Source organism: Simochromis diagramma, unplaced genomic scaffold (genome assembly GCF_900408965.1).
Source record: "Simochromis diagramma unplaced genomic scaffold, fSimDia1.1 OVJJ01000553.1, whole genome shotgun sequence".
NCBI classification, from domain to species: domain Eukaryota; kingdom Metazoa; phylum Chordata; class Actinopteri; order Cichliformes; family Cichlidae; genus Simochromis; species Simochromis diagramma.
In genome coordinates this window covers 2,259,451-2,287,167 of record NW_024387095.1, presented here as the reverse complement: position 1 = coordinate 2,287,167, position 27,717 = coordinate 2,259,451, and the positions used below count along the sequence as shown (strand labels likewise).

The following is a 27,717-nucleotide window of genomic DNA, read 5'->3' as shown; positions in this document are numbered from 1 at the left end:
ATTATCCCATTAAAGCCGATCGCATTCTTGTGTGTCCCGCCGTGCTTCTTTTATCTCATCTGTAAATGTGCGTTTTGCTGACCAGAACGGTACGCGTGTTCATTCTGAAGTCTGATCACCTGGAATAATGAACAGCGGTGAAAACAAACACAAACAAGTTGCTGGAATTTATGGGAGCGTATTAGAGTATTGGTGAGAGCAGTCCTTCTTTTTGTCTCTTTTTATCTTCGGCTTTCCGTCTCATCTCTGTTTTTTTATTTTATTTTTTTGCATTCGATGCCATGGGGACTGGTGTTCCACTTTCTCTTCAATCCAACAGGGTTCATCAAGCCTAATCAGATGCGTGCTCTGTTGATTCCCCTTCATCTCAACAGATGCGGAGAAACAAGCAAACGTATATTTGTTTGTATACGCAGACGTATAATCCTGCGAAACATGTGGCTGCATTCTGCACGGGCGTTGCAGCCACCACATGCCTAATATTAGCTTACTGTGCAAAAAATAGAGATTATGATAAAGCCTGTATGAATACAGCACTAAAACCAGTGGCCCTTACAAGCAGCACTATGCAACATATGCTGCAACAATCTGACAATTATGATAACACCCTAAAATGAGTTCACAATGTGCTTTTGGTGCCGTGCGAGCAGCATTTCTATTCAAGCATAGTACATTTGTGTTCTGTTGGGTGCATCTGCACAGTTGCTGTGGTGCTGCGTGTGACGTTTGAAAGAATATTTCCATAATAAAAGTAGAAGCAATGTCCGGCCCTGTCTCTCATCCTCCATGCTGACGATTTCATGCTGTTTTCTCCACTCTGTGTGATGTGACAAGGACACATCATTCTGGTGATTTCTCGAGTACACACAGTATCCAGCTTACTTTGGGAAAAGAAATGTGTTAATATACTGGACCAAAAAATAAATAAATAAATAAATAATTGATTTTGAGCCGAGCTGAATAATTAACAGCATTTTTTTTGCAGTTGTGGACTGTTTCTGCCTTGTTTGCAGTGTGACTATGCCAATTCAATTTATTATTAATGTGTCAGAAATAGTGCTGTAGTACAATATATCCTGTGTAGGGTGCATATAATGCCATAACATTTTGAAAAGGCCATTCCTACAGCTGTGTCTGACTCCTTGAGCTCCATCTTCTTGGACTGTTGTTAATGATTCCAATAACCAGCCAAGTGGTTCTTCTCATATCGTGTGTTGTGCCACCCAGTGCTTTTACGCGTGATCCCTAAGTACAGTATTTTAATCATATACATGAATTACATATTGGATTAAACACTTTTAGTGAAATTTTGAATGTAGCTTTTTTACATAACCCAGTGTAGTAAAGTAGTACTGCTCAAAGGCTGAAATTCTAAAATGAAAGCACCTGATTGACTTTTAATAAGCCTACACGAATAGTCATAAATAAGTTATTTCCCTCCTGCTGCATGAATCCTGCAGAATGCGTTATGACAATCTTTCTTTGAAACATATACCGGTATGTTACACTACATTGATTTTCTTCTGTCCATCTTAAATGTTAAACTTAAAAGCCTGAATCACGAAAAATTCTGATTTTCGAAACTGGAGTATTTTTTAAAATTAATTTACATATAATTAGGGGAGAATTGCAATGATGATGTAAAAGTCTAAAAAATTGATCAAATACCAGTTAAGGGGTTAATCTTCAAATTAATATTGTCCTCTTCTACGCCTTGTAATCTAGCTTAACACTTATTTCATCCCCAGTACAGATAAATTCAGCCCAAACTCCAGAACTGTTTTCTTCCACTTGCCTATGTCTTTCACTCACTCGCTCTCATTCTCTGCACATCCACGGTCGATGCAGCCTCACCTCCTAATGAATGGCATTCATCTAGCACCCTGAGTAATGTCATTTTACAATGCATCATAGTGGCTAATAAACTCGGGATTGATTTGTGCTTATACAAAAACACATCAGGCGGAAACCATCACATCAGTAATAAATTGATGCTGATCTGGTCGTAGGGACGGAGCAGCCAAATGCCAGGAGAGTTTTATTTATTTATATTTTTTTCTTATCGGAGGCTCCTCAGAGGTGCAATCGATCTCAGTGCAGAGCCTTTTGTTCTCTGAAGTAATAAAGCAGCGTATTGATTTATTGGCGGGCGACAGTTACCTTTTGCCTTCTCCTCCTGTTCTCTGTTTCATTCCAGTGTCGGATCCCCAGGGAGGAAAAGTTTGGTCTTTACAGAAGCTGAAGTCTTACACTATGCTACAGTAAATGCACATCCACACTGACATTGAGATTTAAAGTCTGCAAAAATACAATGGAAGGGATATTGATTTGAACAAGTAGATTTTTCTGGAAAGGGTGTTAGACAGAAGTGTACAAATATGTTTGTTGATTCTGAGTCTCTCAAATGATAAATCACATACCATAGGATTCTCTATTCAGGTGATCTGCTCTAGCAGGGATTAAAAAAGGGGGGGGGGAAGATAATACGTCAATTAGTTGCACAACTTTTTACTTTTTAAAGGTTTATTTGAATTTGTAGATGAGAAAGGGAACATTATATTACAATATGCATGTCTTAATCATTAATAAAACTATAGTGTCACAACTTCCCATCTATAGGTTTTATCTTAATAATGGGTGTATAAAAAATATTTTAAATCATCTGTGCTGGTGTACAGAACAAAACTGGTGTACAGTAAAACTCAAGGAAAAAAACATACGGATCTAACTGTGGACACATACATATATTAGTACTGTATAACCAGCTCAGTACATGACATTCACTCTCAAAAGCTGAAACTATTTCTTGGATGGTCACTACCACACAACACAATAACTTCAATTCCTTCTAGTATAACTCCAGAATGGGTATTTGCATTTCCCACAGCCATCATGTAGTTGTTATGAAGGGAGGAAACAAACTGGTTTTTGCACCTCTATAGTTAGCCATCTTATGGTGGGTTTCTAAATACAGTGGGAGTCGGAAATTCCAAGTTCCCAGTCAGATTTTTTTTAGGGACCGGAAGTCGGATTTTCCGCTCGGAAAGTCCAACATACCAAAAGTAAGCAGCAGTAAAACTGTAAACCTTTAATCTATACTTCCACTATTGACTCATTAAGTCATACGGAGAGCTCTGTCTATAAGTATTAAGCAATATTCCTATCACTTTTTCTGGAATATAATGTGCACCCCTGAATAAGTCAGAAGTTGGAATTTGAAACTTGAATGTGCACGTAAAACATCAGTGGGGCCTGACTTGATTTTGAAGTCAGCCTCAAGTGGCCATTAGAGGAACTGTGTTTCACATTAACCAGAGGTTGCTCTTTGGAGTAAACAAGCATGCAAACAAAAAAGGCTTAACTGTGTTTTTGTAAAAACCTTTAGATGAATAGATGGAAATCTATTCAATGTGTTTGTTAAAGCTCAAGGATGTTTACCAAAGAACCCTGAATGCTAGCATAAATTTGGTTTGTTTACAACAAAACTCAACAAGGTACCCTTAACCGAGACCATGATCTTCCCTTGTAGTTAATTTTATTGTGCCACTGCTGCTAGAGTTTATTTTAATAGTAGCAAAAACACAAAAATAATGATGTTGATCAGAACTTTTTAGAGTTCTGATTTTTCATTTTTCAGCCTAGAAAAATTATTTAACAATGTTTGCTCATCACGTTGATAGAATCTGAGATTTAGTGTAGTCCTGACTTCATACCTAAAATTGACCTAACAAATAACCACTTCAGTTTATAGCCAGAATCAAGCAATTCTTGTCTAAGCAGATTTTGTAGAAAAACTACTGAAATATACTAAAAACTTTTATCTATAGTAATGAGATTTTCTCACATCTTTGTGAAAATCAACTCAGACACCTCAGATGTAGCTCAATAAGAGCACCGTGTCTCTAATAAAGTTCTCATCGCTCCAGTTCTCAAATATTTGCTCTGGGGTTCATTCTGTCAAAAATTGATTTTAAAATAAAACCGCTCCTTATAAATCACTACTCTAAGTGGTTTAGGCAAGGAAATACAAATCAGACATTGCACAGGAATATTGACCCACCAGACCTCTGAGGACAGATAGCAGAGATCTCTCAGGTGTCCAGAGAAGTACAGCAACACATATAGTAAGAAAAAAAAGTTCTCTTTTATCCATCCAGTATGCTCAAAATGTGTTTGCAATTGCTTTTAGTCAACTGAAAGCCTCTACAAATTACCTTGCCTGTCTTGTCTGGTTTCTTGTTTTGAGTGATTTTTTTTTAAAGGTTTATTTTAAATGTCCAAGGTCATCATCTGCATAACTGTTCTGCCTTTGGGCAAATTTCTCTTCAAATTCAAAACAGAAAACGAATGCATAAATAAAAGTGAAGCAAACATCTTCAGGAAACTTCAGATGGAGGCTTTAATCAAGACGCTTTACAGTGAATTAGACACGCTTTTCTAGCCTCTGATGCCTCTGACTGACAGATTACTAAAGGTCAAAGCTTCTCTAATCAAAGCGCTCTTCTTGCCACCCACTCACACTGTCACATGGGAGGCTAGAGTCATCTGTGGAATGGAAAAAAAAAAGAGAGAGAGAGCTATTTACAAGCTTGAGGTAATGAATTATGGCTATAGCTGCTTCTGCTGGATGAGTTTTTAGAACCGAGTGTAGTAATTGCACAATGAGCAGAGTGCTGTTAAACATCATAATTATGGGCGTACTACCTTGGGATCTTTTCATTTTGCTGGAGGAGGAATATGTACCGTAGGGCAGAATTATTTTCACTCCTCCATTTCCATTTTTCTTTGAAAATCACCCTCCAAATCCCTAATTACTCAGGCTGTGTGAATGTCTTGTTGTTATTTTATATATTTCTTTAGTTTGGTGAAGATGGGGGAAATGTTGTAATGCCTTTCCCTCCTGTACACTGGGTTACAACCTATTTAACAACTTCAGGATTGCCTATATTCAGTTGAGTCGGTTTTTGGACATTCAACGACCTCAAAGTTGAAACTATGTCATAACCAGAGGTGATGTCTTTCAATCTTTCCGAGCTGCATATTCCGTGGAGTGGTAAGCGCTCATTTCCTGTGTGTAATTGACACGGCTGTTTCCAGGAAAAGACATGCTGACATTTGGTAATACATTCCACCACTCACATCTCATCAAACGCTACTCATCCATGTACAGTCCTCATCCACCGTAGCTTTTGACACGAGTTGGAGTTGATGGGAGGAGCAGACAAATTGAGGTGATGACTGTTAACCTTCACAGGTGCTTGACTTCCCTTTGGTGTGCGGTGTCACTGGCGCACGTACATTTGAACAGATCAGAGATGACATCTTGCACCTGAGATTAATAATGCAGGCAGGATCTTTGACCTAGAGTACAGACGCATAACAGGATTTAATCAGCAGCTAAACGTAAAGCCCATATGTTTATTTATCTCTTTAGCATTATTTGATCCCACCTAAACGGGAGACATTAGTAATTAATTAATGTGAGGAAAAGTAAAAAGCCTGAGTCCACTCATGCGTGAAACACAACCTACACAGTGAAGCTTGGCTGCCTACAATTAAAGTTTAAACCCATAGCTAATGTAACATTAAATTTACAGCATGCTTTCATCACACATCAAGTGATATTTGACTTTCTTAACTCTGTAGTTTTTTTTTTTCATGCTCACTGTCTGCATGTACGCATTTTTTCAGAAGCAGGTGTAGTTCAACATTTACTATTAACCTGACAGGTGACGGTTGACTGAACCAAATAAGGTCATGCACTATATAGTGTCTGCAAATTATGGCCTCGGTTTTTTAAAAGCCAGAAGAGTTTTACTATTTGTGCATTATTCCAGGATTAATGTTCAGTGCCTCTGGGTCCAGTTAGTTTGTGTGCAGCGCATATAAATGATGCAGATTCCTGGTTGGAAAACTGTTGAAGGGAGTTGTGAAAGGTTTATGGGAAAAGCTTCCATGGTATATTTATATGCGCACTCAATAGGTAGTTTCATATTCATACTAATTTTGTGAATTATAATCCCCAATTAGTGTCAAAATAGAGAGAAATAAATGGCATGGTCACTTAGCTACTTGTCATTCAGCGTGCAGTGTCCACTGTTTCATAGTCAAATCTTCCCCCACATCTGTGATGTCTGGTATTGAAAAACAAAGATGCCCAGACTGAAGGCCCTCCAACACTGAGCGTGTGGCAAAAATATAACACAAAATTTCGCCTTGGCTGTTGGTGGCTGGCACTATCTATCTATCTATCTATCTATATATATATATATATATATATTAGGGGTGCAACGATACACAAAATTCACGGTTCGGTTCGGTTCGATACTTTGGTGTCATGGTTCGATATTTTTTCGATACAAAAAAATGTTCATGCATTTTTAATTTGTCATTTATTAAAATTATAAATATATATGTTAACTCAAAAGTACAGTTTTTAAATTTAACCCTAACCCTTGTGCGTGTTTTTTATTTTGACAGCGAATGCGCACCTGCGGACCACTTATGTGCAGCCCTGGTTATTTAGCTCATCATATTGCAGCCACAGAAATTCTTTTGTCCATGAAACCATAAAGCTGCACTTTCTTTTTGCCTTATAGTCTGATTTGTCATAACTTCTCCGTTTTGTGGTAAGCTTTTCTTTGGCTGTCACTTCTTCACCCTGACCTGTCTTATTTGGCTCAGCAGAACTGAAATGCTTTTACACGCTCACTCGCATAAGCTCAGCGATTCTCTGCGCGATCAACCTCTCACATGTTTAAGCTGCGGGAGATTTCACTTGTCATGTTTGCATAGTAAGCTAACGATTAATAAGACGATGTCAGAGGAATTGGTGCACAAATGATCATCACTCACAGATCAGTGCTGTCGCTCTCTATACACAGTTCGCACGATTGCAAAGTGAAAGCAAAAAATCAAGCGCAAATTCAAACGCGACTTCAATATGTCACATATTGACAGTGGCTCACCGATGCCAATGACATAATTACCCAGCTACATTTCTGAAAGAATGCAAAAGCATTGACATATATTTTTCCTACAATAGCCCGACGGGCAGGGAAGAGATAGATTTTGGTAGCCCGACTGAAAAAATCGCTAGCTCCGGACGTCGGGCTAGCGATATTGCAAGCCCTGTATCTGATTGAGGAATCACTCATCTTTGGAAAAGAGAGTTTATTACAGAGAAATGTCTCTTTCCAAAATAAAAGCTATACTATCCGCTTCTTCTGGGCTATATTCTCAGCAGCATAAGGAGAATCATGTGCTAACAGCTGTCTAAATGACTCGGCTAAAGTTAGTAGCATGCTTGCTTTTTTTTTGTCTGCTTCCACTTGTCTTTGCACTAGGATGATGTCGGCGTAAATGTGCAGTCATATTCGTTGTGTTCCCACTAGTGCTTTCAGGTTAATCTCGTTGAAATGACCTTAACGCCACAACACGGCAAATCTCCGTTAACGAGCTACCGCCGATCGCTCCGTGCATGGGGCTAGACGGCAAACACGTTAACGAGCTAACTGCGCTAACACACTAGTTCACACCAATGTAATTGAGCATTGCATGGCACATCCAACATACTGTTTTACTTTAGTCCATGACTCGCTTACCTTCAGGGTCATACGTCACATGAAAACCAAAATAATTCCAAACGCCAGATCTGAATGTTGCAAGTAACTTCTGTCTCGCTAGCTTGCCCTGCGCTCTTCCTTCTGACTATGCTGTCTGTGTTGAGCGCTCAGTGGATCTGCGCTCGACAGTGCAGCCTAGGCGGAGTAGTCGAACACAGATTCACTGAGCGCTCAACACAGACAGCATCGTCAGAAGGAAAATTGATAAAATAAATTACAAATGTTGTATTGTTCGATACATATGCGTACCGAACCGAAAGCACTGTATCGAACGGTTCAATATCGATACGAATATCGTTGCACCCCTAATATATATATATATATATATATATATATATATATATATATATATATATATACACACACACATACATACATATATGTATATATGAACTGATCTGAATAGATTTGAATCTTCTTTCTTTTTGTTTTTTTAACATCAGGTCATTGCTAAGAGTCGTTTTAGGTGTGATTTATTATAAGTTTGTCCTCCTCTCTCACAGTGGAGAAAATACTAGCAAAGACCATGTAGAAAAAAAACATGTTGTAGTAAATGTGTGAAATGTTTGACTGCTTCCGGTAGAGTGTTCCCAGCTTAACTGAACTTTTGTTGATTAAAACACAAATGGCTACCTGCTGCTGTCGTGTTGACAGCCTCCTACCATCATTTTACACATGCTCTAAAGAGACAGTCTCTCATTGAACAACAGTAAACTGTCTGCCGGATAGTTCACTTGCTCACTAGCAAGATTGCATTCGGTGTTTAAATAGACAGGTTCTAATTTTGTATCAGAGCGGCCACCCCTTTAATTCCAGCTATTAGTTGCTTAGACCAGAATGTACCGAGCATAGTGGTTTGCTTTGTCTCATCAGGCAGCACTGGGATTCTGCAATTCTCTTTTGAACTGAAAAGAGCAGATGATGATGAATACATTTCACTTTGACGAGTGTACCTCTAATTCACTAAAGGTCATGAAAAGATTGAGGTTGTACTTAAATATTTTTGAGCGCTGTCTGTACAAAATGGCCCCTGATGTTAAAAGTAAAGCTCTTGTTTTCTCCCCCTTTGCCCTGACACACTGACACAACCCCACACACAGGCATTTCTTGCAGGCACCATTTTAATGATGGTTTTGCTATGCACTTTAGCTGAACAGAAAGTGCTGTCTGCTGCCTGAGCTAATTGGTATTTCGTCCCATCACCTTGTCTAAAGCGGCCACACAGCGGAAGCAGCATGTCAACATCACAATAGCAGCATCTGCTATCCTCTGTTAGGGTCTACACTGGATCTGTTCGACAACAGTGCACCGCTGTGCACTCAAGACTTATTTGACAGAGCTCAAAGCCCAACACACAAGCATATCTGTTTGTTTAAGAGGCCTGAAAGTGTTGACAAAGGCTTCAGCTTGCAGTTAAATGTGTAAAGCAGGAGGGAGGCCACTACACAGCTGGTGTAGCCAGCTGCATAGGTATAGTGTACCTCACATCCCATCCATCCACCCATCCATCCATATCAATCACAGAGACAGGAGGAGAGACTGGAACGTTAAACTCACACATCCATTGCTGATGGGATGTTATCTTCTACAGGCGAGAGAGAGATTGACATATTTCTGAAAAACCAAACACACTGAAATATTTATGTTCCTAAACCCGGCACCTGACACTGGATGATTAACCAAAGCTACGAATCCACTCTTTATAAAGCTTAGTCATTGTTTTACACATATGCACATCATTGCTACTCTTCCCTTTAGCCAAAAAATGATCATCATTTCCATTTCAGCAGAAAATACAGATAAAATATAGACCCATAATTAGTCACCTTATAAGAATTGATACAACACAACCTGATAAAAAAAATTGTAGGTTGAAAAGCAGGAAAATAGGGATAATATCACAGTGATAACTGTCTCAGTATAAATCATTTGTTCTGTTTTAACTTCTGTTTATGTTAACGAGCGTATATGTGTACTGAAATATATGTGCGGCCGGCACATTTTTATCACACTTGTAAATAGCAGTTTATGCACATGGAAAGGCACATGCATTGTTTATATATCTGGCCCTCGGGCTTTAGTCAAATGCTGCAGCGGTCCTCTGCCCTTGACTCACCTGTGAGTTCCAGTGTTGATTGTGCGTCTCTGCATCTACCACTCCTGTTTTTCAGGAAATCAGCTCAGTGGGTCTACGTGCACAAAATTGCGAGTGACTAAACAAGCAATTCCTTTCTGCAATTTGAACCTCTTCATTTCAATTTCACACTGTTCCCCCTTGTTTTTTTTTTAACACACGCTGTTGTTTAAAGAGAAAGTAAACAGAGGGATTTGCTTCCAAACCAACCAAATATTGTTCAGAGAAAATGTACTGTTTAACTTCTGCAGATTTACCTACGCAAATAAAATAAAAGGGAACACATCCAGCATGATCTTGGAAAACTCTACTAGACAAGTGACAGCAAGCAATCTAAAAAAAAAAGTAACTATATGTATCACCTTTTAACTCATTTGTTTGAAATGATACTATAATGGCAGTAAATGCAGCAGATGTAATCCGATGTGGAGCGCATTTTTCATGTCTCTGAGCTTTAGTTTTCTGTTAAATGAAGTGGTTTCAAAATCTCGAAATAAATAAACAGACATAAATGTGTGGCACACTCTTGGCTTTCTACTTTCTTTCTTGTGTTCTGTTGCTCAAATCACATGTCACCGTTCAGCCCTGCTACTATGCGTCACGCTAAAGTTCCCAGCTGATGGTCATCTCTCTGGCTGCTCACAGTTTGTTCAATTACCCCCTCACAGATCAGTATCTACTCCAGTTAATTCCGGTGTACCCCAAGGCTCTGTCCTGGGTCCTTTACTTTTTATCATCTATCTCCTACCCCTAAGTAATATTTTTTAGGAAGCATAACATCCAGTTTCACTGCTACGCAGATGACACCCAGCTCTACCCATCCTCCAAACCCACAGCTACTCTCCCACCCACATCCATTTCTGACTGTTTAAGTGAAATCAAGCTCTGGTTTACTCACAACTTTCTTAAACTTAATGGCAATAAAACAGAATTCATTTTAATAGGCACCAGATCAAAACTGACTACAGTTCCAACCAGTCTTTCGTTATCCATTGATAACTCTGTTGTCACACCCTCCCCTCAGGTTAAGAGTCTTGGTGTTATCCTCGATAGCACTCTGTCCTTCACAGCACATATAAATAATATCACTCGGTCTTCCTACTTTCATCTCCGTAATATTAACCGTCTTCATCCCTCACTCACACCACACAGTACCGCCATACTTGTCAATGCTCTTGTCACATCTCGTCTGGATTACTGTAATTCTCTTCTCTATGGTTTACCTCATAAATCCCTCCATAAACTGCAGTTGGTTCAAAATACAGCTGCTCGTATTATTTCCAGAACTAGATCCACTGAACATATAACACCTGTTCTTAAACAACTCCTGGTTCACCTCCGTGTCAATTTCAAGATCCTGCTTCTCACTTTCAAAGCGCTTCATAACTTTGCTCCTCCATATCTATGCGATCTTCTCCATACATACTCACCCCTTCGTACACTCCGCTCTTCTTCAGCTTCCCTTCTGTCAGTTCCACCTGCTCGCCTGACTACCATTGGACTCAGAGCCTTTAGTTGTTCTGCCCCGAGACTTTGGAATGCACTTCCACTTGCTCTCCGGACCACACACTGTCTCACCACTTTTAAATCACTACTCAAAACCCATCTGTTTAGAATTGCATACACCTGATCTGTCTTAGGCCATTTTTACCTTGCTCAGTTTTTATATTTGCTTTTATACTTTTATGACTGTTTATGTCTAAATTTTATCTACCATGTTTGCTATATATACATTTTTCTTATGTTTTTTATGGTATGTTTACATGCTACTGTAAGGTGACCTTGAGGGTCTGAAAGGCGCCTATAAATAAAATGTATTATTATTATTATTATTATTATTATTATTATTCTTGACTATTTCCATTTTGGCAAGAATCCATTAGCATTTACAAACCACCTTGGCAAGTAGCTTGGGTGTTCAAATCACAATTGAAGGCTTAACAAGTGTTCCTAGACATCTAAACCCAAAACCGTGGGAATCACAGGTGCTGAAGTCCATGCAGCACACTCTGGGGGAATTATTGAGGGCCTGCATCTCTACTAATTGACAGCTGAAAGAAAAATTGCAGTTTTTTTTTCTCTCTTTTTACATTTTCAGTTGTGTTTTAGCAAGAAGGGCCTGGATTCGAATCTGCCATCTTGCCTTTCTATGTGGCGTTTGCATTTTTTTTCCATGTCTTTGTGGGTTCTCTCCTGGTACTGCAGCTTCCTCTCACAGTCCAAAGACACGCAGTTAGTGGGGTTAGATTAAGTGGTGATTCTAAATTGGCCTTAGGTGTGAATCGCTATCTATCTTTCAGTGTTAGCCCTGCAACAGACTGGCGACCAGTCCCGGTTGTCAGTCTGCCACTTGACCTATGGCAGCTGGGATAGGCTCCAGCCCCTTCCCATGACTCTGAATTGGATAAGTGGGAGAAAATGGATGGATATATTTCATATATTTATTTAATTATAAGTGAGTGAGTCTTTAGTCTTTAATGGTGGATCATGGGTTGTTTAGTTCAAGTTACGTCCCTGACCAAAGTGTAAGCAGGCACTTAAGTGTACTAGAAATGCCAAAGGTGATTATTAAGTTTCTCATTTAATTCACAGATAGCAGAATCAGTGCATCATCAGAATCAACATCTCAACCCACAGTCGCTGGCAAAAAAGTAAAGAGCTGCTGTTGTGTAATACTGTATTTATATAATATGCATGTACTTTGTAGCAATAACATCCACTAGTTATGATTTGCAAACAAGCAAACACAAAGGGAATTTTTCAGAGGTAACAGATAATTTAATGCATAAATGTTGTTTCCTGTGAGCCACTGGCCAGCTCTTTTGTTTGTGTGTAGATTGTATTTTCTGTATATGTTCTTACATTATTACTTTTTAAACTACTACAATGGACATAACACTTCTGCACACTTTTCAGAACTTCTTTCATCTTACCTATAACTTGTATAATTCAGTTTTATAATCATCTTTTATGGTGTTGAATAATAACGTGTTTGCATATCCCTCTTACTGCAGATATGTCAGTGTTTGTCAAAATTAACCAGTCCCATTCAAATCCACTAGTTATGACATGTAACCAATCAGTCAAAGTTACAGATTTAAATCAAATATATTTCAGATGTTCTAGTTTAATTAGTTAGATTTTTCTGACATTTGCTGACAGTTCCAAGTCATAGTTAGTTCTGAGACAAAATCTGCTGAAAAAGTTAAGACAAAGAGATGTTTCACCTATCAGCACATCAACTAAACAAAAAACCCAATGGCTCCACCAGAACAAGTTTTGGAATAACTTGGCAATTGCACAGACCTGAATCCAACTTAAAATCTATGAGGTGACCTGAGGACTGTACCAAGATGACCCCAATTTGAGATATTTGGGATGTTTTTATAAAGATCACTGCCCAAATCCAAATTGCTCCATGTCGATACACTCTCAAGGTTTTAATCTGTTTTCCAATTGAATTTTACAGGTTATAGGTCACCTTAAAGGTGAAAGAATTATAAAGTTATTTTTTACAGGCTATACCAAGTACACAGCTGTGGGTGCTAAGGGGGCTACCCTTAATTCACATAACGTTATCCCCACAGCATGCCCTGCATGAATTATTTTTAAAGAGGAAAGAATATCTGAGACAAATGGAACATTTTTACAAGTATATTTAAGAGCCCCTTGAAAGCGTAAATAACATTCTAATATAAACAAATCACATGTGTGGCACATTGCACCATGCATAACATTGCACACAATGTCAAATTAATTTGCTGAGTGTTACTGACATATCCAGTGCTAGTACCACCTTGTGTCCTTACAAATTAACATCTTGTGTAGGACGACGTTATGCACTGTAATCGAGTTCTTGGGGTTAAGCGCTCTATTTAATGAGGTCTCACTCACCTGAGAAACAGCCTGAACAAAGGTAAGTCTACTGAGACTGCTGAATGGTTTGTACAGTGGACCACAAGGACAGCCCACCTGCAGCCCACCTGCTTGTAGATATGGCACAGACATGCTGTGTTTCCTTATCTGGAAAGCTGACATAGAAAGTCATTTATGAAGCCCAGTGTAAGATTTGAACTTCAGACAGGACCTGCTGTAATGTATTCTTCCATTCTCCTTAATATCAAGTAACAGCCTAAACAACACTTAATTTTGTAATCCAAGTACTGCAGAGTTGCGCTGGTTAGTGCGCCTGTCATTAGCTGTACTTTTTAACCTGCTTACTTACAATTTGCCTAAATGGATGGCGACTGTTGTCTGTAATATCATAGAAATCAACATTTAACTGGTGTTGTGCATTATGAAAAAAAGTAATGATTAATTTAACTGACTAAGGTTCTTGGTGCAGACTAACAATTGTCTGGTCAAACTGGTTGTACAAATCCCTAAATACATGGTACTCTGTACTCTTGACTGTCATCCTGATCACCCCCCGAAAATTTGAACCATGCTTACAAAAAGTCTGTGATGCAATTCCTTAATACGAAAGGGACCCAAAAATTCTTCTGACAGCTGGAATGTGTTATAACGTGATGTTTTAATATCAATTTATCTACAAAATCTTGACTGACACCACTGTATTCTGGTTTCCATGGAAAGTGCACTGTCACTAAAGCAAAGGAACATATAAAAATTACAAACAAACAGACTGTACCATTTTTAACATAAAATGTCCGTTCATTTGTCATTGGTACTTACAGTATAAATGAGCAGAGTCATTTCGAAACAGGATGGTTCAACTTTATGAAGCGATATCTGAATTTCTACTGTAGACATCTTTTGTAAAGAGTTTGTTCTGGAGAGTTGTGTATTTCCTTACTGATCCTTCCCATTCATTATACTATAGCACTGAAGGTAGTTGCCACAAAAGAAAATACCAGAGCAACCAGTACAGTACATTCTTCAGCTGTCCACAGCCAATCAACTCCTGATTAATTGTAGAGTCTGGTAATCCATAGACAATGAGCACAAATATAAGCATCTGTATCACAATGGGCACAAATCCTATGTCCATGAGTTCTCCTTCTAGCCATTTACAGACTGTATTTCCTTTCAAGCAGCTGTTAACTGCACAGCTTGGTGGTCTCGTAATCCACTGAATTGGGCAGACGTGAGCTGAAGGCCTGTAAGGAAGCATGGATGCGAACCACCTCGCTGGCAGTCAGTTTGAGTCTGTGCCGGAGAAGGCAGGCAAACAGGTCCAATCTCTGTTGACCGGGAGGGGACAGCCGGTTGACCCGGTCTCGTATTTCCAAGAGCTGGAGCATAGCTGTGTCCTGGGACCCTTGAGTGTATGGGTAGTCCAGTTGCAGAATCAAGTCACGGATTGCCTCCGGGTCAAAATGCATGCTGTAGCCAAAGACCTGGATACTGTTTATCTTCATGTAGCCCAGGTTCCGAGCAGGATCTGCCATTTCTAAAGGCTCATAATAAATGCTGTCATTCAGTCCATCCTGAGTCTTTATCCTGCTACGAAGGTAGATGTGGATGGTTTCAAAGAATGTCTTCCACTTGTTGCCCAATGTCAGAGTCCAGTTGTAGCAGTCAAAGGGCAGGTCCAGTTTGGTGGCCTGCCAGTCTGGAAAATTGTTCTCGTTGACAGTGATGTACCAGCTCTCTGAGTGGCTCCCACCAAAAGGATTGATATAGAGTGTAAGGGCAGGCTCCAGGGTGCTATTCTTTGTAAGGCAAATCTGAAGGGATATTCCCAGCAGCATGTGGACCATGTTGGTCTTATACTTGTTGCTCTTAAGTGTCAGCAGCATCCTCTTCCTCCATGATGGATCAAACCAGCTGTTGAGTCGCATGTCATTGCTGATGAAGATTGCATGGACCTGTCAGACAAAGTAAATACATACTTTCAGTAAAATAAGATGCAGTGCTAAAAATAAAAATTAGATTAAAACTGATTTGATGGTAGATGATTAAAACAGCTGCCCGGACAATGCTATCGAGTTAGCAGGACGCCACACACACCGAGCCGACAGGCTAGCAGATGACTCCGGCAAGACCAGAGGTGGAGGTTTGTGCATTTATATTAACAATGCTGCATGGTGCGTGAACTCCACTACTACTGAGAGTCACTGCTCACCTAATGCGGAGTTTTTAATGGTCAAATGCAGACCTTATTATCTCCCCAGAGAACTCACCTCTATCATACTCACTGCCTTGTATATACCCCCCGACGCTAATGCTAGGTTGGCCATGAAAGAACTTTCTGCAGCCATTAACAAACACCAGAATAAACACCCGAGGCTGCTTTTATTGTTGCTGGCGACTTCAACCACACCAACTTAAAGACAGTCCTCCCCAGATTCCACCAACATGTCTCCTGCCACACCAGAGGAGACAAGACTTTAGACCATGTGTATTCCAACCTGGCTGGAGCCTACAAAGCCACACCCCTCCCCCACATTGGACAATCGGACCATTTCTCCCTGTTCCTCACACCTAGGTATTCACCACTCATCCAACGTGTGAAACCTGCTGTGAGGACAATTAAAGTGTGGCCAGAGGGGACAGACGCAGTGCTCCAAGACAGATTTAAAAACACAGACTGGAATATGTTCACCCACACAGACCTGGACCAGTACGCCTCATCTGTACTGGATTACATCTCCAAAACCACAGACAGTGTCACCACCCAGAAACAGATCACCATGTACCCCAACCAGAAGCCTTGGATGAACCGGGATGTTCGTCTCCTCCTGAAGGCCCGCAACACCGCCTTTAGGTCAGGAGATGCACACGCCTACAGTACAGCCACAGCTAATCTAAAGAAGGGCATCAAAAAAGCCAAACACCATTACAAAAAGAAGGTAGAAGAACACTTCTACCACTTCAAGTCCAACCCCCGACGCATGTGGCAAGGACTCCAGACCATCACAGATTACAGGACCACCAAACCCTCCCCCGCATCCTCTGATGTCTCCTTCCTCAACGAGCTCAACAACTTTTATGCTCGTTTTGAGCGAGGGAACCCCACAACCACAACCAAAGCAGACGTGACGCCAGACCACCAACCTCTGACTCTCTCCCCCACCGATGTAGGAGCGGTGCTGAGCAGGATCAATGTCCACAAGGCTGCAGGTCCTGATGGCATCCCCGGGCATGTTCTCAGAGCGTGTTCTGGGGAGCTTGCAGGAGTGCTGACAGACATATTCAACCTGTCCTTGGCCCACGCTGTGGTACCGGCCTGCTTCAAATCCACCTCCATCATCCCGATACCCAAAAACTCCAACCCATCTTGCCTCAATGACTACCGCCCAGTAGCACTCACCCCCATCATCACTAAGTGCTTAGAGCAGCTGGTCCTAGCACACTTCAAATCCTGTCTCCCCCCCACCCTGGACCCCCACCAATTCGCATACCGCCAGAACAGGAGCACAGAGGATGCAGTCTCCATCGCACTGCACTCTGTCCTCTCACACCTGGACAACAACAACACCTACGCCAGAATGCTGTTTATAGACTTCAGTTCAGCATTCAATACAATCCACCCCTCACAACTCATCAGGAAACTGACAGACCTGGGCATCAGTTCCCTCATCTGCAAATGGTTACTGGACTTCCTGACCAACCACCCCCAACATGTCCGGCTGGATAACCACTGCTCATCTACCATCACAATGAACACCGGTGTACCACAAGGCTGTGTGATGAGCCCTTTCCTCTACTCCCTCTTCACCCACGACTGCAGACCTGCTGATGGTTCCAACACCATCATTAAGTTTGCAGATGACACCACGGTGATTGGCCTCATCAGTGACAACGATGAGACCGCCTACAGGGAGGAGGTGGATCGTCTGGCTGAGTGGTGCGACACAAACAACCTGCTGCTTAACACCGAGAAGACCAAGGAGCTCATCGTGGACTACAGGAGGAATGCTGACCCACATCCACCCATCCACATTAAGGGGACGGCTGTGGAGCGTGTGAGCAGCTTCAAGTTCCTGGGAGTCCACATCTCTGAGGATCTCACCTGGACGACCAATTGCTCCAAGCTGGTCAAGAAGGCTCACCAGCGCCTCTTCTTCTTGAGGACTCTGAGGAAGAACCACCTGTCCTCAGACATCCTGGTGAACTTCTATCGTTGCACCATCGAGAGCATCCTGACCAACTGTATAACAGTCTGGTACGGGAACTGCTCTGCCTTGGACCGGAAGGCGTTGCAGAGGGTCGTGAAAACTGCCCATCGCATCGCCGGAGCACCACTTCCTGCCATAAAAGACATCTACAGGAAGCGGTGTCTGAAAAGGGCTGGGAAAATCATCAGAGACCCCAGTCACCCATCACATGGACTCTTCACCCTCCTGCCCTCTGGGAGGTGCTACAGGAGCCTCCGGACTAAGACCACCAGGTACCGGAACAGCTTCTTCCCCACAGCTGTCAGACTCCTGAACTCTGCCTCCTGACATCTGACCCACGTTAACACATGGACTGAACATACACACAACCACAATGGACAACTGTACCCCCAAACACACAATAATAACATGGACTGAACCACCACTCACAACCACTAGCACTTTATATAGCCTCTGTAGAAATTATCCACATATCTCACTTATCTTAACTGCACTACTGTATAGCTCTGTGTAAATAATCATTCTGTACATACGATAATTTTTAACCCTACAACTGTTTACAACTTGCATAGTTCCCATTTCTGTATAACTGTATATCTCAGATTTCTGTAAAGTTATTTATTTCATATTCTGTATAGTTTTTCATATTTATATCCTGTTCATATCCTGTACATAGCTTGTACTCACTACAGCCTGTACATACTTATAGTTATAGAATATTCACAACATACTTCATACCGTGTACATTATAACATACCATAATAGACCAATTTCTGTAATATACTTACATATCTATATTATTGCTAATATATATTGTAATATATCTATATCACTAAAGCACTTCTGGATGGATGCAAACTGCATTTCATTGCCCTATACCTGTACATGTGCAATGACAATAAAGTTGAATTCTATTCTATTCTATTCTATTTTTGATGGTTCTACTAATGTTACTCATACGTTCTGGTAATCTGTGGAGGCGAGGCTTTCACTTCACCTCCATGTCTACTGGAGAAATTCTATATTTATTGGAGAACAACATGACTTTATGTGCATTAGTTTTTAAGTGATAGCCAAATAAGGTGTGGAGTATTCTAAAAACTATGAGCTGCCTTTTTAGGCAACTTTATAAAAGGCATATTACAAGGCAAAAGAGCCTGGTTTGAATTGAAGAAGGCACAATGTATTTATGGTTTACACATGATATTAAGATATTAGAAATTGTGACATGCTCAGATGGAAAATTGTCCTCTGTTTTCACTGTATTTTAAGACCAAAATGTAAGATCCTTCATGGACTTTTTTTGGCACTATGGAAACCATCTTGGAAAATGTTGTTTGTTTGTTTTTTACGCATCCACATGCCAAAATCGCTACACTGTCATTTAATAGAGCTGAATGAACCCGATTAGGGCATAAAGGATGGGTTAAAACTATACCATGGCCTTTGGATAGAGTCAGTCTGCAATCCTTTTTGACAACATCAACATCACAAAGGAAGGCCGTGAAGGGCATCATACTGTAGTTTCTAGAGCAGGGGTCTCAAACTTGTGGTCCGGGGGATGAGGGAATATAATGCAATTTGGCCCTTGAAGTTACCTTTTTTTTTCTCAGGGATGGAGGGTGTGTTTGTTGTTGAGTGCAATGTTAAATTAAGTTTAATATAACATTAATAGGATGGCAAGAGTAGGAAGCAGAGAGTACAAACATGTTGAGGGATTGGCTGCGTTAGTTCAGTCAGAGAGTTATTTGTAAAGAAAACAATTTTCACTAGCAGCCAAAAGCTAATGTGTACACTTATGTCTGCATTTATATTTTGTTAAATATGAACAAAATTATAGCAGGAGTGCTGCCACATGTCTGGCCAGAAAGAGAGCACCAATTTGTTTATGTGGTAGTTCAATGAAAGGCTTCAGTTAGTTAAGAGTGAGAAGAAAAAAATGTGTTCATGTTTGCAGTTTTGACTTGTTATACAATATCTTGTTTTAAAAAACAAACAAAACATTACAATTTCAGAAATATTTGTGGGTGTTTTCTTGTTTGATTTTTGTACTACTTGAACGCTAAAGCGGCCCTCACATGAGATGACAGTGCCAGCAGTGGCCCACAGCTCATTTAAGTTTGAGACCCTGTTCTAGAGTGACTCCTCCAGGTCACTTTTTCATTCCCATTTCTAGCAAAAGTAAGTAAAATAAAAAGAAACCACAAACTTTCTGTGTGGTAGGACAATAAATGGTATAAAAGAAAAAGTGGTGAAACTAAAGGGTTTCAGTCACCAAGAGGGCGAGATTTTTTACATGTGTCTTTCCAAGACTACTGCTGGGAAAAGACAGCTCAGCTCTCACTGAGCCTGACATGATTACACAAAGGCGAAAAGAAAACTACCTCAAGCCTGCGGTCAGCTCTCTGCAGTAGGTAGCCCAGCTCCAAATCCTGAAGGTCTGTCTCGAACCCCAGATAGTTCTCTGTAGAGTCTGCCACCATAGGCCTGCAGGTCCCTTGTGTCAGGGCAAAGCCTGGGTTGCAGCTCCCACAGCGGGTTTGGTTGTCTGGTGCACAGGCCGCACAGGCCAAGCCTTCTCCAACAGAGCAGGGTGGAGGCAGCTGACAGGAGCTGTGTTCATATCGGCAGCTGCAGCTGTGGAGCTCCTCTGAGAATGCACCAAGCTGGTTGTTCTCTGAGCAATATAGGAGTGACTGGAAATGACTCAGCCAGTAGGACTGAGGCCTGGTGGGGAAAAAAAGAAGACAAAGAGATAAAGGCAAAGAGGGACTGGTTATTGAACTAGCTTTAAGGATGAGCCATTTTAATAGGGAAGTGTTTTATTAAGCCCAGGACACTTGTCTGGGTCTGCAGACAGCTTGCTTGTTAAAAAATAAAAGAAAGAAAGACCTGACATCATTTTAGTGATCAATTAGGTCATTTACAGGTCAAAAGACTCGTGCAAAAAGTTTATTTTTTTTACGAAATCTTTATTTCAAGAGCTTGTTGACACTTTGTTGTCACTGACTTTGTATTTACTACTTAGAAAAGCAAAATGTCCAAAGACTTTTTTTTTTCATTAATTAGGTTATGTGATAGTGACAAATGATCAAACTCCATCAGCCAAAAGAAAGGTTCACAAGAGATGGCTGAAAGTTGTGGAATATTTTGATTTAACTTTGTTCTAACCTAGATCAAGTGGAACCAACTACTGTTTGACTAAAATGAGTACAACACAGTCGTCCCAGTGTCACCAAAGTCCTTTTCATTATTTTCCCCAATGGGATGGTAACCTAAAACAGAACAATTCATAAGGGTTTCTTAAGGTCAATATGAAAGTTCCAGCTTGTTTGACAGCCTGAGGATGACAAAGAATTTTCGTAACACAAATATGGTACATAAAAAGACAAATATGAAAATGAATTCATTCCTGAGCAAACAACACTAAGAACTGGTATTTTGTACTGAAGGGTACAGAATCCAGAACTGTTAGACCAAACACTACTGGATCTAACAATAGGTTAACACTTATAGTAGGCGTATAACGACCATTAACTCTTTTAACTTTTTTGGCATGTAGATAAAAGCTCTTAAAAGCATAAAATTCACCAATAAGGCAACAATCACATGCCCGTGAGTTTACAACCCATCATTGCTCCAGAGAGAGATTATCATTCTGAGCATTCTTACATAATGCCATTTGGTCAGTAGCCAGCAAAACTGTGAAACTTTACCTGTGTTGACTGAATCAAAATAAATATCTCGGCTAGTTATAAAATCTCCATGTCCCAATAGTTTGATATTTTTGTGCTTTATACTGAAAAGATTTGTTGTTCTATGTTTTCTAGTATAAAGCACACAAAATAATGATATTTTTATATTTTCTTTGGTAATGTGTAGATATGTAGACATGTTAACACGTAAAAAAAATACTTCTAGAAGTACCTGAGTCTCTCGTATTAGTTTGCTTTACTACACTTTAATATTTTATGATGTAGGTTATGCATGCGAAGACTGCGGGTACAAGCAGTTCTGGAAAGTAAAGCGTGAGAACCTGAATAGAAAGCAAGAGAAACTGTCTTTGATGAGTTAGTGACATAAATATTGGAAGTGCACAGCAGTTGTAGGGGGAGTTTAATCTCAGACATACATATAATTCCCCCATGAGCACTTGAGTTTGATTCCCTTCTGTAGGACTTTATGGCTTTTATCCTCTTTGCTTCATGAATGCAATACTCACTCTATACCGCTGGCTTCACTTGTAGAAAAAAGGCTTCTTTGATGAGGATGCATTGAAGGAAACTTTATGCTAATCTGAAAATGTTTGCTGGATTACATTTAGGGTATTTTCCTCTGTACTCTGCTGTTATTGTGTGCTTGACAGTGGCAAGCAAGCTGGAGCTCGGAAAATCACTGATTTGAATATCAAAACCCTCTAATGGAAAATGCGGTCATGGGAAATGAACCGAAAGGACTCTTCCTTTCCATCAACCGCTACCTGTGGGTAAGGCATTTCACCTCTGACAGCTTCAGCACAGCAAAGCAGTCACCAATAGAAGACTGCGGTTGTACTGTTAGTTCCCCGGTGTGATTATGTACAGGCTTCGTGCTCCCCACAACTCTTTCTCCAAACCGCTGCTGTAAATCACAGAGTTTTGCGCTGCGAGGAGCCAGCAACACTGAGCTTTGATAATACAATCAAGCAAATGCGGAGCTGTGTGAGTCATTTAATTCTATAGATAAAGAACATAAAATATTATAGTCAAGCTTCAAGTAAAATACTGTGCAACATATGGTGACTTGCACATTATATACAAATGTCATAATTGAACTTATTATTCTGATTCCATTGCCATTAATCAGATTTCTAGTCTTCTGGGAAGGAAGGAAGATTTTGGAACATGGGTGCAGGGATTCGCTACCTTTCAGTCATAAGAGCTTAGTGAGATTCAATAATGATTTTAGACGATAAGGACCGGCTCAGTTCCAATTTATCTCAAAGGTGTTGGATGGAGCTGAGGTCAGAACTTTGTGCAAGCAAGAAATCAGTAAACCGTGTATGTATTTGTACAAGATGTACACATGGGTTTTGGCGAATTTAGCTGATGTCACCGATCATCCCTGTACATTGGGATGTGTACAGTGAAATTTTTTAAAACGCACTGAAAACAAAAGCAGGAGGAAATTATACATTGAGTCTTTAGGGAACACACATAAGAACAAAATAATGGTGAATTGTAATAGTAGCATAAAACGTATTTATAAAAAAAACAAAAAAAAAACAACTCTGGGTTCTGCAGGTACCCCAAGACTGAATCAAATCATTATTATCACTGTGGTATTTTACAATAATAACACTGCGCTTGAAATACTATTTCTACTGCTAATGTTCTATTGTTGGATTTGCAGTACAGGCTCCTCAGAGGAGCACTGTGCTACTTATTTTCAGAACATTTCATCATATTTATCTTCTGCTAGAGGTACTGTATATTATTAGTCAGCCAGTAACAGACCAAGCCATCAAGAGCAATCAATATGAAGAACATAAAGAAGTCACCAGAGTCATGAAGTGCAATAATTGCACTTGGGCCATTTTTTTTATCTGTACAAATGAATGTCCATTAAACACTATGATTTTAAAGACAAAATTGTCAAATCTACCAAATGCCTTGAAAGGGTCATTAAAAAGCTATTCAACACTTTTCAAGTCAAATCTTAATTACACTCTGGAAGTAGTCAAAGAGGAGAGGACTCCACCAGAGAAACATTCAAAAGTGTACATAGAAAAGGAAAAATCAGCACCTTTATATGGGAGAGATCTATGCATAAGAAAGGTATTTTCTAACCTGATTAAAGCATAAGTACTAAAAGCATCACTTGAATGGCAATGTGGATCATTATGCATAATGGCCAAAGTTTGAGCACAAAGAGTACCGTGCTGTCTCATCATTAGCTGCTGAACAAAAGCTGAGCCGACTGCTGCTTCCACTGGCTTATTTGCTCATAATTGTCAGCGCAGTGGAAAACTAGCCCGCAGGAAGCAAAATCAATCACATATCTCCCTTCTATCGCAAGTCCTATGAACAGGATGTTAAAGAGAGACTAAGGGTGGTTTTCAAGAGCTTCCCTTTCTCTCCAAAGCCAGCTGACGCACACCCCTTTCCAAGTCTCTTTCTACTAAGTATGGAGATTTCTATGAAGACAGAAAAGAAAAGGAAGGCTTCACAGCTGATGTGCCAATAATAATGTAGATAAACAGTGCCTGGACGAGTGCGATGACACATCCTGGCAAACTTGTGGGAATATCAGCTGCATAGATCAGTGATTAATGTGTGTTTTGGCAATGTGGTGAAGAGAATAACATTGATTAAGAAGAGGGTACACTGAGGAACAGAAAAGAAAGAACAACAGAGACATGGGCTGGACATTAAACAGAGCAAACTCTAATAGATTAATCTGAAAGTTGATTTATGTGTTGATTTATGTCGCCATTTCTGCAGCATTACCGTGGCGGTTGAATCGAGGTGAGCGTAGTGTGACTGACAGTGATTGCTAGATTCTTCACCTTCTCCAATTGCCTCTTCTGGCAGGTAAAAGGTACCCATTACGAATGTGGATTTCTTTCAATCTTAAAAGACTAGTGTGTGATTTGTCTCCTCCAAGAAAAAGCTCAAACACTTATAAGGGCATATCTGTACGTTTTACTGACAAATTACCTTTTTATTCTCATTTTGGGTTTCTGTTGAGTAACTTCCTGTTTCCTTTTGTAATTTTTGGTCTGTTTACACCATTATCAGTTTAACTTCCAGCCTGTGTTAGTTTCCCCTCCTCTGTGACTATATGCCCTGCCCTAATTGGTCTCCCCTGTGATATCCCTCACACCTGTTTCCAATTAGCCAATCACACACCTCTGTATTTTTTGAGAAGTGTTGAGTGGCTTGTTACTGCCTCATTATGACTTGTACTCTAGCCTTCTGGTGTTCGCTGGGTGGATCTATATTTTCCTGTGTACTTTTTCCTTTTGTATTAAATTGTGTTTGCTGTTACTTTTCTCTGTAGAGACCTTTTGCCTGCCTTCACTAGCTGTCTGAACTGAAGACTAGATTTTGGATCTTATCCTACCTCTGTGTGTCCTGCGCTTGCTTCCTCGTCCCCCGTGACTGTCACACTCAAGCCATAGAAATAAAAACCTTCCTCTCTCAGCAGCAAATGGTTAATGTGCATGATGTTATTATACAATACGTTATTTTTTTAAATTAAAGGATTAATTTTTTAACAAACTTTAAGTTTTTACAAACTGCTTGGAATAACAAGCTATTAAATGACTGAATATGTAGTTGTGTAAGTGGGAAATCTTCATAGCTTCAAAAAACTAAAGGGAATAAAGGGACTTTGGTATTTGTGCTACAAAAGTACATATATATTATGTGTGTCCTGTGCTTGTCCTTCCAAGTCTTCAACTATAAAGTAACTCATATTAAGGAGACAAAAAACAGCATCTCCACAGCAAATATTAGCTAGTGACAGTCAAATCAATACACATTATAGCATTCTTCTGAGCTAGGTGACTAAATCTGGACAATTAAAACAACAAAATACTGTGTAATTAAAAAAAGTGCTTCCCTCCAAAAATAAGACAACTCTCAAACAACTCTGAAAGCAAATAGTGCATACTGGAATATACCTTTACTTGCCCATCTCTACATAGATGGTGGATGCTAGGTTGTCATAGCTATCCACCTATGTGTGTGTGTCTGTAATTGTTTCAAAAATGCAGGTGCCTTTTGCACATCAGTCAATAATTCAAGTAGGTTAAACTGAACCACAGAAGTCACACATCAGAAAACATTCTGGAACAAATGTAGTGATAGTTATATTTTTAACGAAATATTGCCACACAAGCATTTATGTATAATAAATGTGTTAATAAGTCTTGGAATGTGTTACTTAATTTGCCTAAAACCAAATTTAACACTGATGTGTAAGTGTAATGTTGTCACTTAATTAGCTTAACTTGCTAATTAATCAATTCATTAATTAAGTTTTAATTAACAAAAGGCTTTATACCTCATAATTCTGTCTTTGTATTTAGACAAATTAGAGATTTTTATTCATATTTTATGAAGATTTTCAACATTCAGACATGAAACAAGTCATGAAACTCTGGTTTCAAAAACATTGCAGGGGGATTCAGAGTTAGGAGCTTAATGTTACAGTAATGTATGCTATGTGAACTCCTTTCTTTGGAAATGCAGCTGTAAAAACCTTGGATAGAAAATTAAAGCTATTTAAAAATGCCTGATCTGTTTTTACAACATTTCAATGACTGCAACAAGATGTACAAAAATTCTTAGCAAATGCAGGTGCAAGAGTGATTCCACAGAAAAATCTATTCCATAATCTCCCCCTATTCAAAAAGTAATTGCAAGGGTACGCAGGCTAAATGCCAGAACTACAATGGCAAATTGTTTACTTTAATCAATGTGTCTAGATTAGTCTATAGAGTAAACTTGTGATGTGCAACCTCTATGAGGAAAACCTCAAACAAGAACACTGCACCAAAAGACACCGCTTTAATGTTAAAGGCCACAGTATATAGAGTTGTGGTATGAGAACATTTTGAAGCTGTGCAGAATTATTGAGATTTAATGTGAACATAATAATGGTGAGCATGAGAATGCGTGTTACTGTGGTTGTGCTCACCGTTCTCTTGGTATGCGCACTTGGGGCTGTCTGTGACATCTTTTACTGAGACTGAAGAGTTTGAAGATGACTCTCTCAGCACGTCTGGAGAGGACCCGCATGCTGTTCTCCAGCTGCTCATATCGCCACTGGAACAGGCTATCCAGGGACCACAAGTGCTGTATGGTTGACATGTTCAGGAAATAGTTTTGGGGCAGCCTTGCATAGAAGGCCTTGAATTCATCTGCAACAACAGACATAGGAGAAAGAGGTAAAAGGCATAACTCATCACCACTATTGCAGTCTTACTAAGTAAGTAGAAATATTAAGAATTTATCTTGACAATAGGACTGTGATATGAAAATATAACTGAAATAATAACCAGTTTTGTTCAGGTCAATGAGCAAAACTGTCATGACTGAATTATGCAGTCAGCCCGCTATGAAGCTGGCTTATCTTAACACACAAAATTTAAATCCCTCAATCCTCATTTCATCCACAACCAATCATTCACTGTTGGACAGCACATGATCACAATATTTTGGTTATGATAACAGACCCACACTATTGTGCTTGACATGCCCCTCCCTTTTTTTTTAAGCCATGCAGCTCAACTATTAAGGACAAAGACAGCAAAATGAAAAGAACAACAAAAGCTGCCACTTCAACATGAAACATGACCAAGTTATTTCAGTATATATTGAAGATTTTAGTCAAGTGTACAGACAAAAGAAATGGCCCAAATCAGAAAATCAAAGACCTAACCAGTGTTCACAGCAGTCCATAATAAAGGTGTTAACTGTACTCCATGTAGTGCAATTATTTATTTAGGAGGCACCACTGTTGGGAAAAGTAAAACCATCCATGTATTTAAGTTATTTTAGTCAAAATGTATTAAAAAGATCTTTGAAACAATCCTGCAATACCTTTGGTGACCCTGTAACGCCAAGAGTATCGTATTCGTGAGACTTCATGAGACTTTTCTCCCAAGATCAAAACTTACATAAATTGCACAATACAAGCAATACACTGAAATAAAAGGAGAATGTGGAAAATATAATAAAATTAAACCTTATACATGCAAATTAATATTTAATTTTATTTCAGAAAACATCAGGCCGCATCATATCTTTAAGACATTAAGCATTATTATCATCCCAACAGAGCATTTTGCTCTCAGACTGCAGGCTTGCTTGTGCTTACTAGAGGT

General features: G+C 39.7%; 1 protein-coding gene across 2 annotated transcripts in view; it reads right to left on the bottom strand.

Annotated features, from left to right (window-relative positions):
• Positions 1-11,518: 11,518 nt before the first annotated feature.
• Positions 11,519-27,717, bottom strand: part of LOC120742887 (BMP/retinoic acid-inducible neural-specific protein 3-like) — a 63,698-nt gene continuing 47,499 nt past the window's right edge. For both annotated transcript variants that reach the window (XM_040046374.1, XM_040046375.1), the window contains exons 7-9: positions 26,529-26,751; positions 20,228-20,570; positions 11,519-15,590 (exon numbers count right to left, since the gene is read on the bottom strand). In XM_040046374.1, coding sequence (XP_039902308.1) covers positions 14,820-15,590; positions 20,228-20,570; positions 26,529-26,751 — 1,337 coding nt within the window. In that variant the 3' untranslated portion in view covers positions 11,519-14,819. The remainder of the gene's footprint in view (positions 15,591-20,227; positions 20,571-26,528; positions 26,752-27,717) is intronic.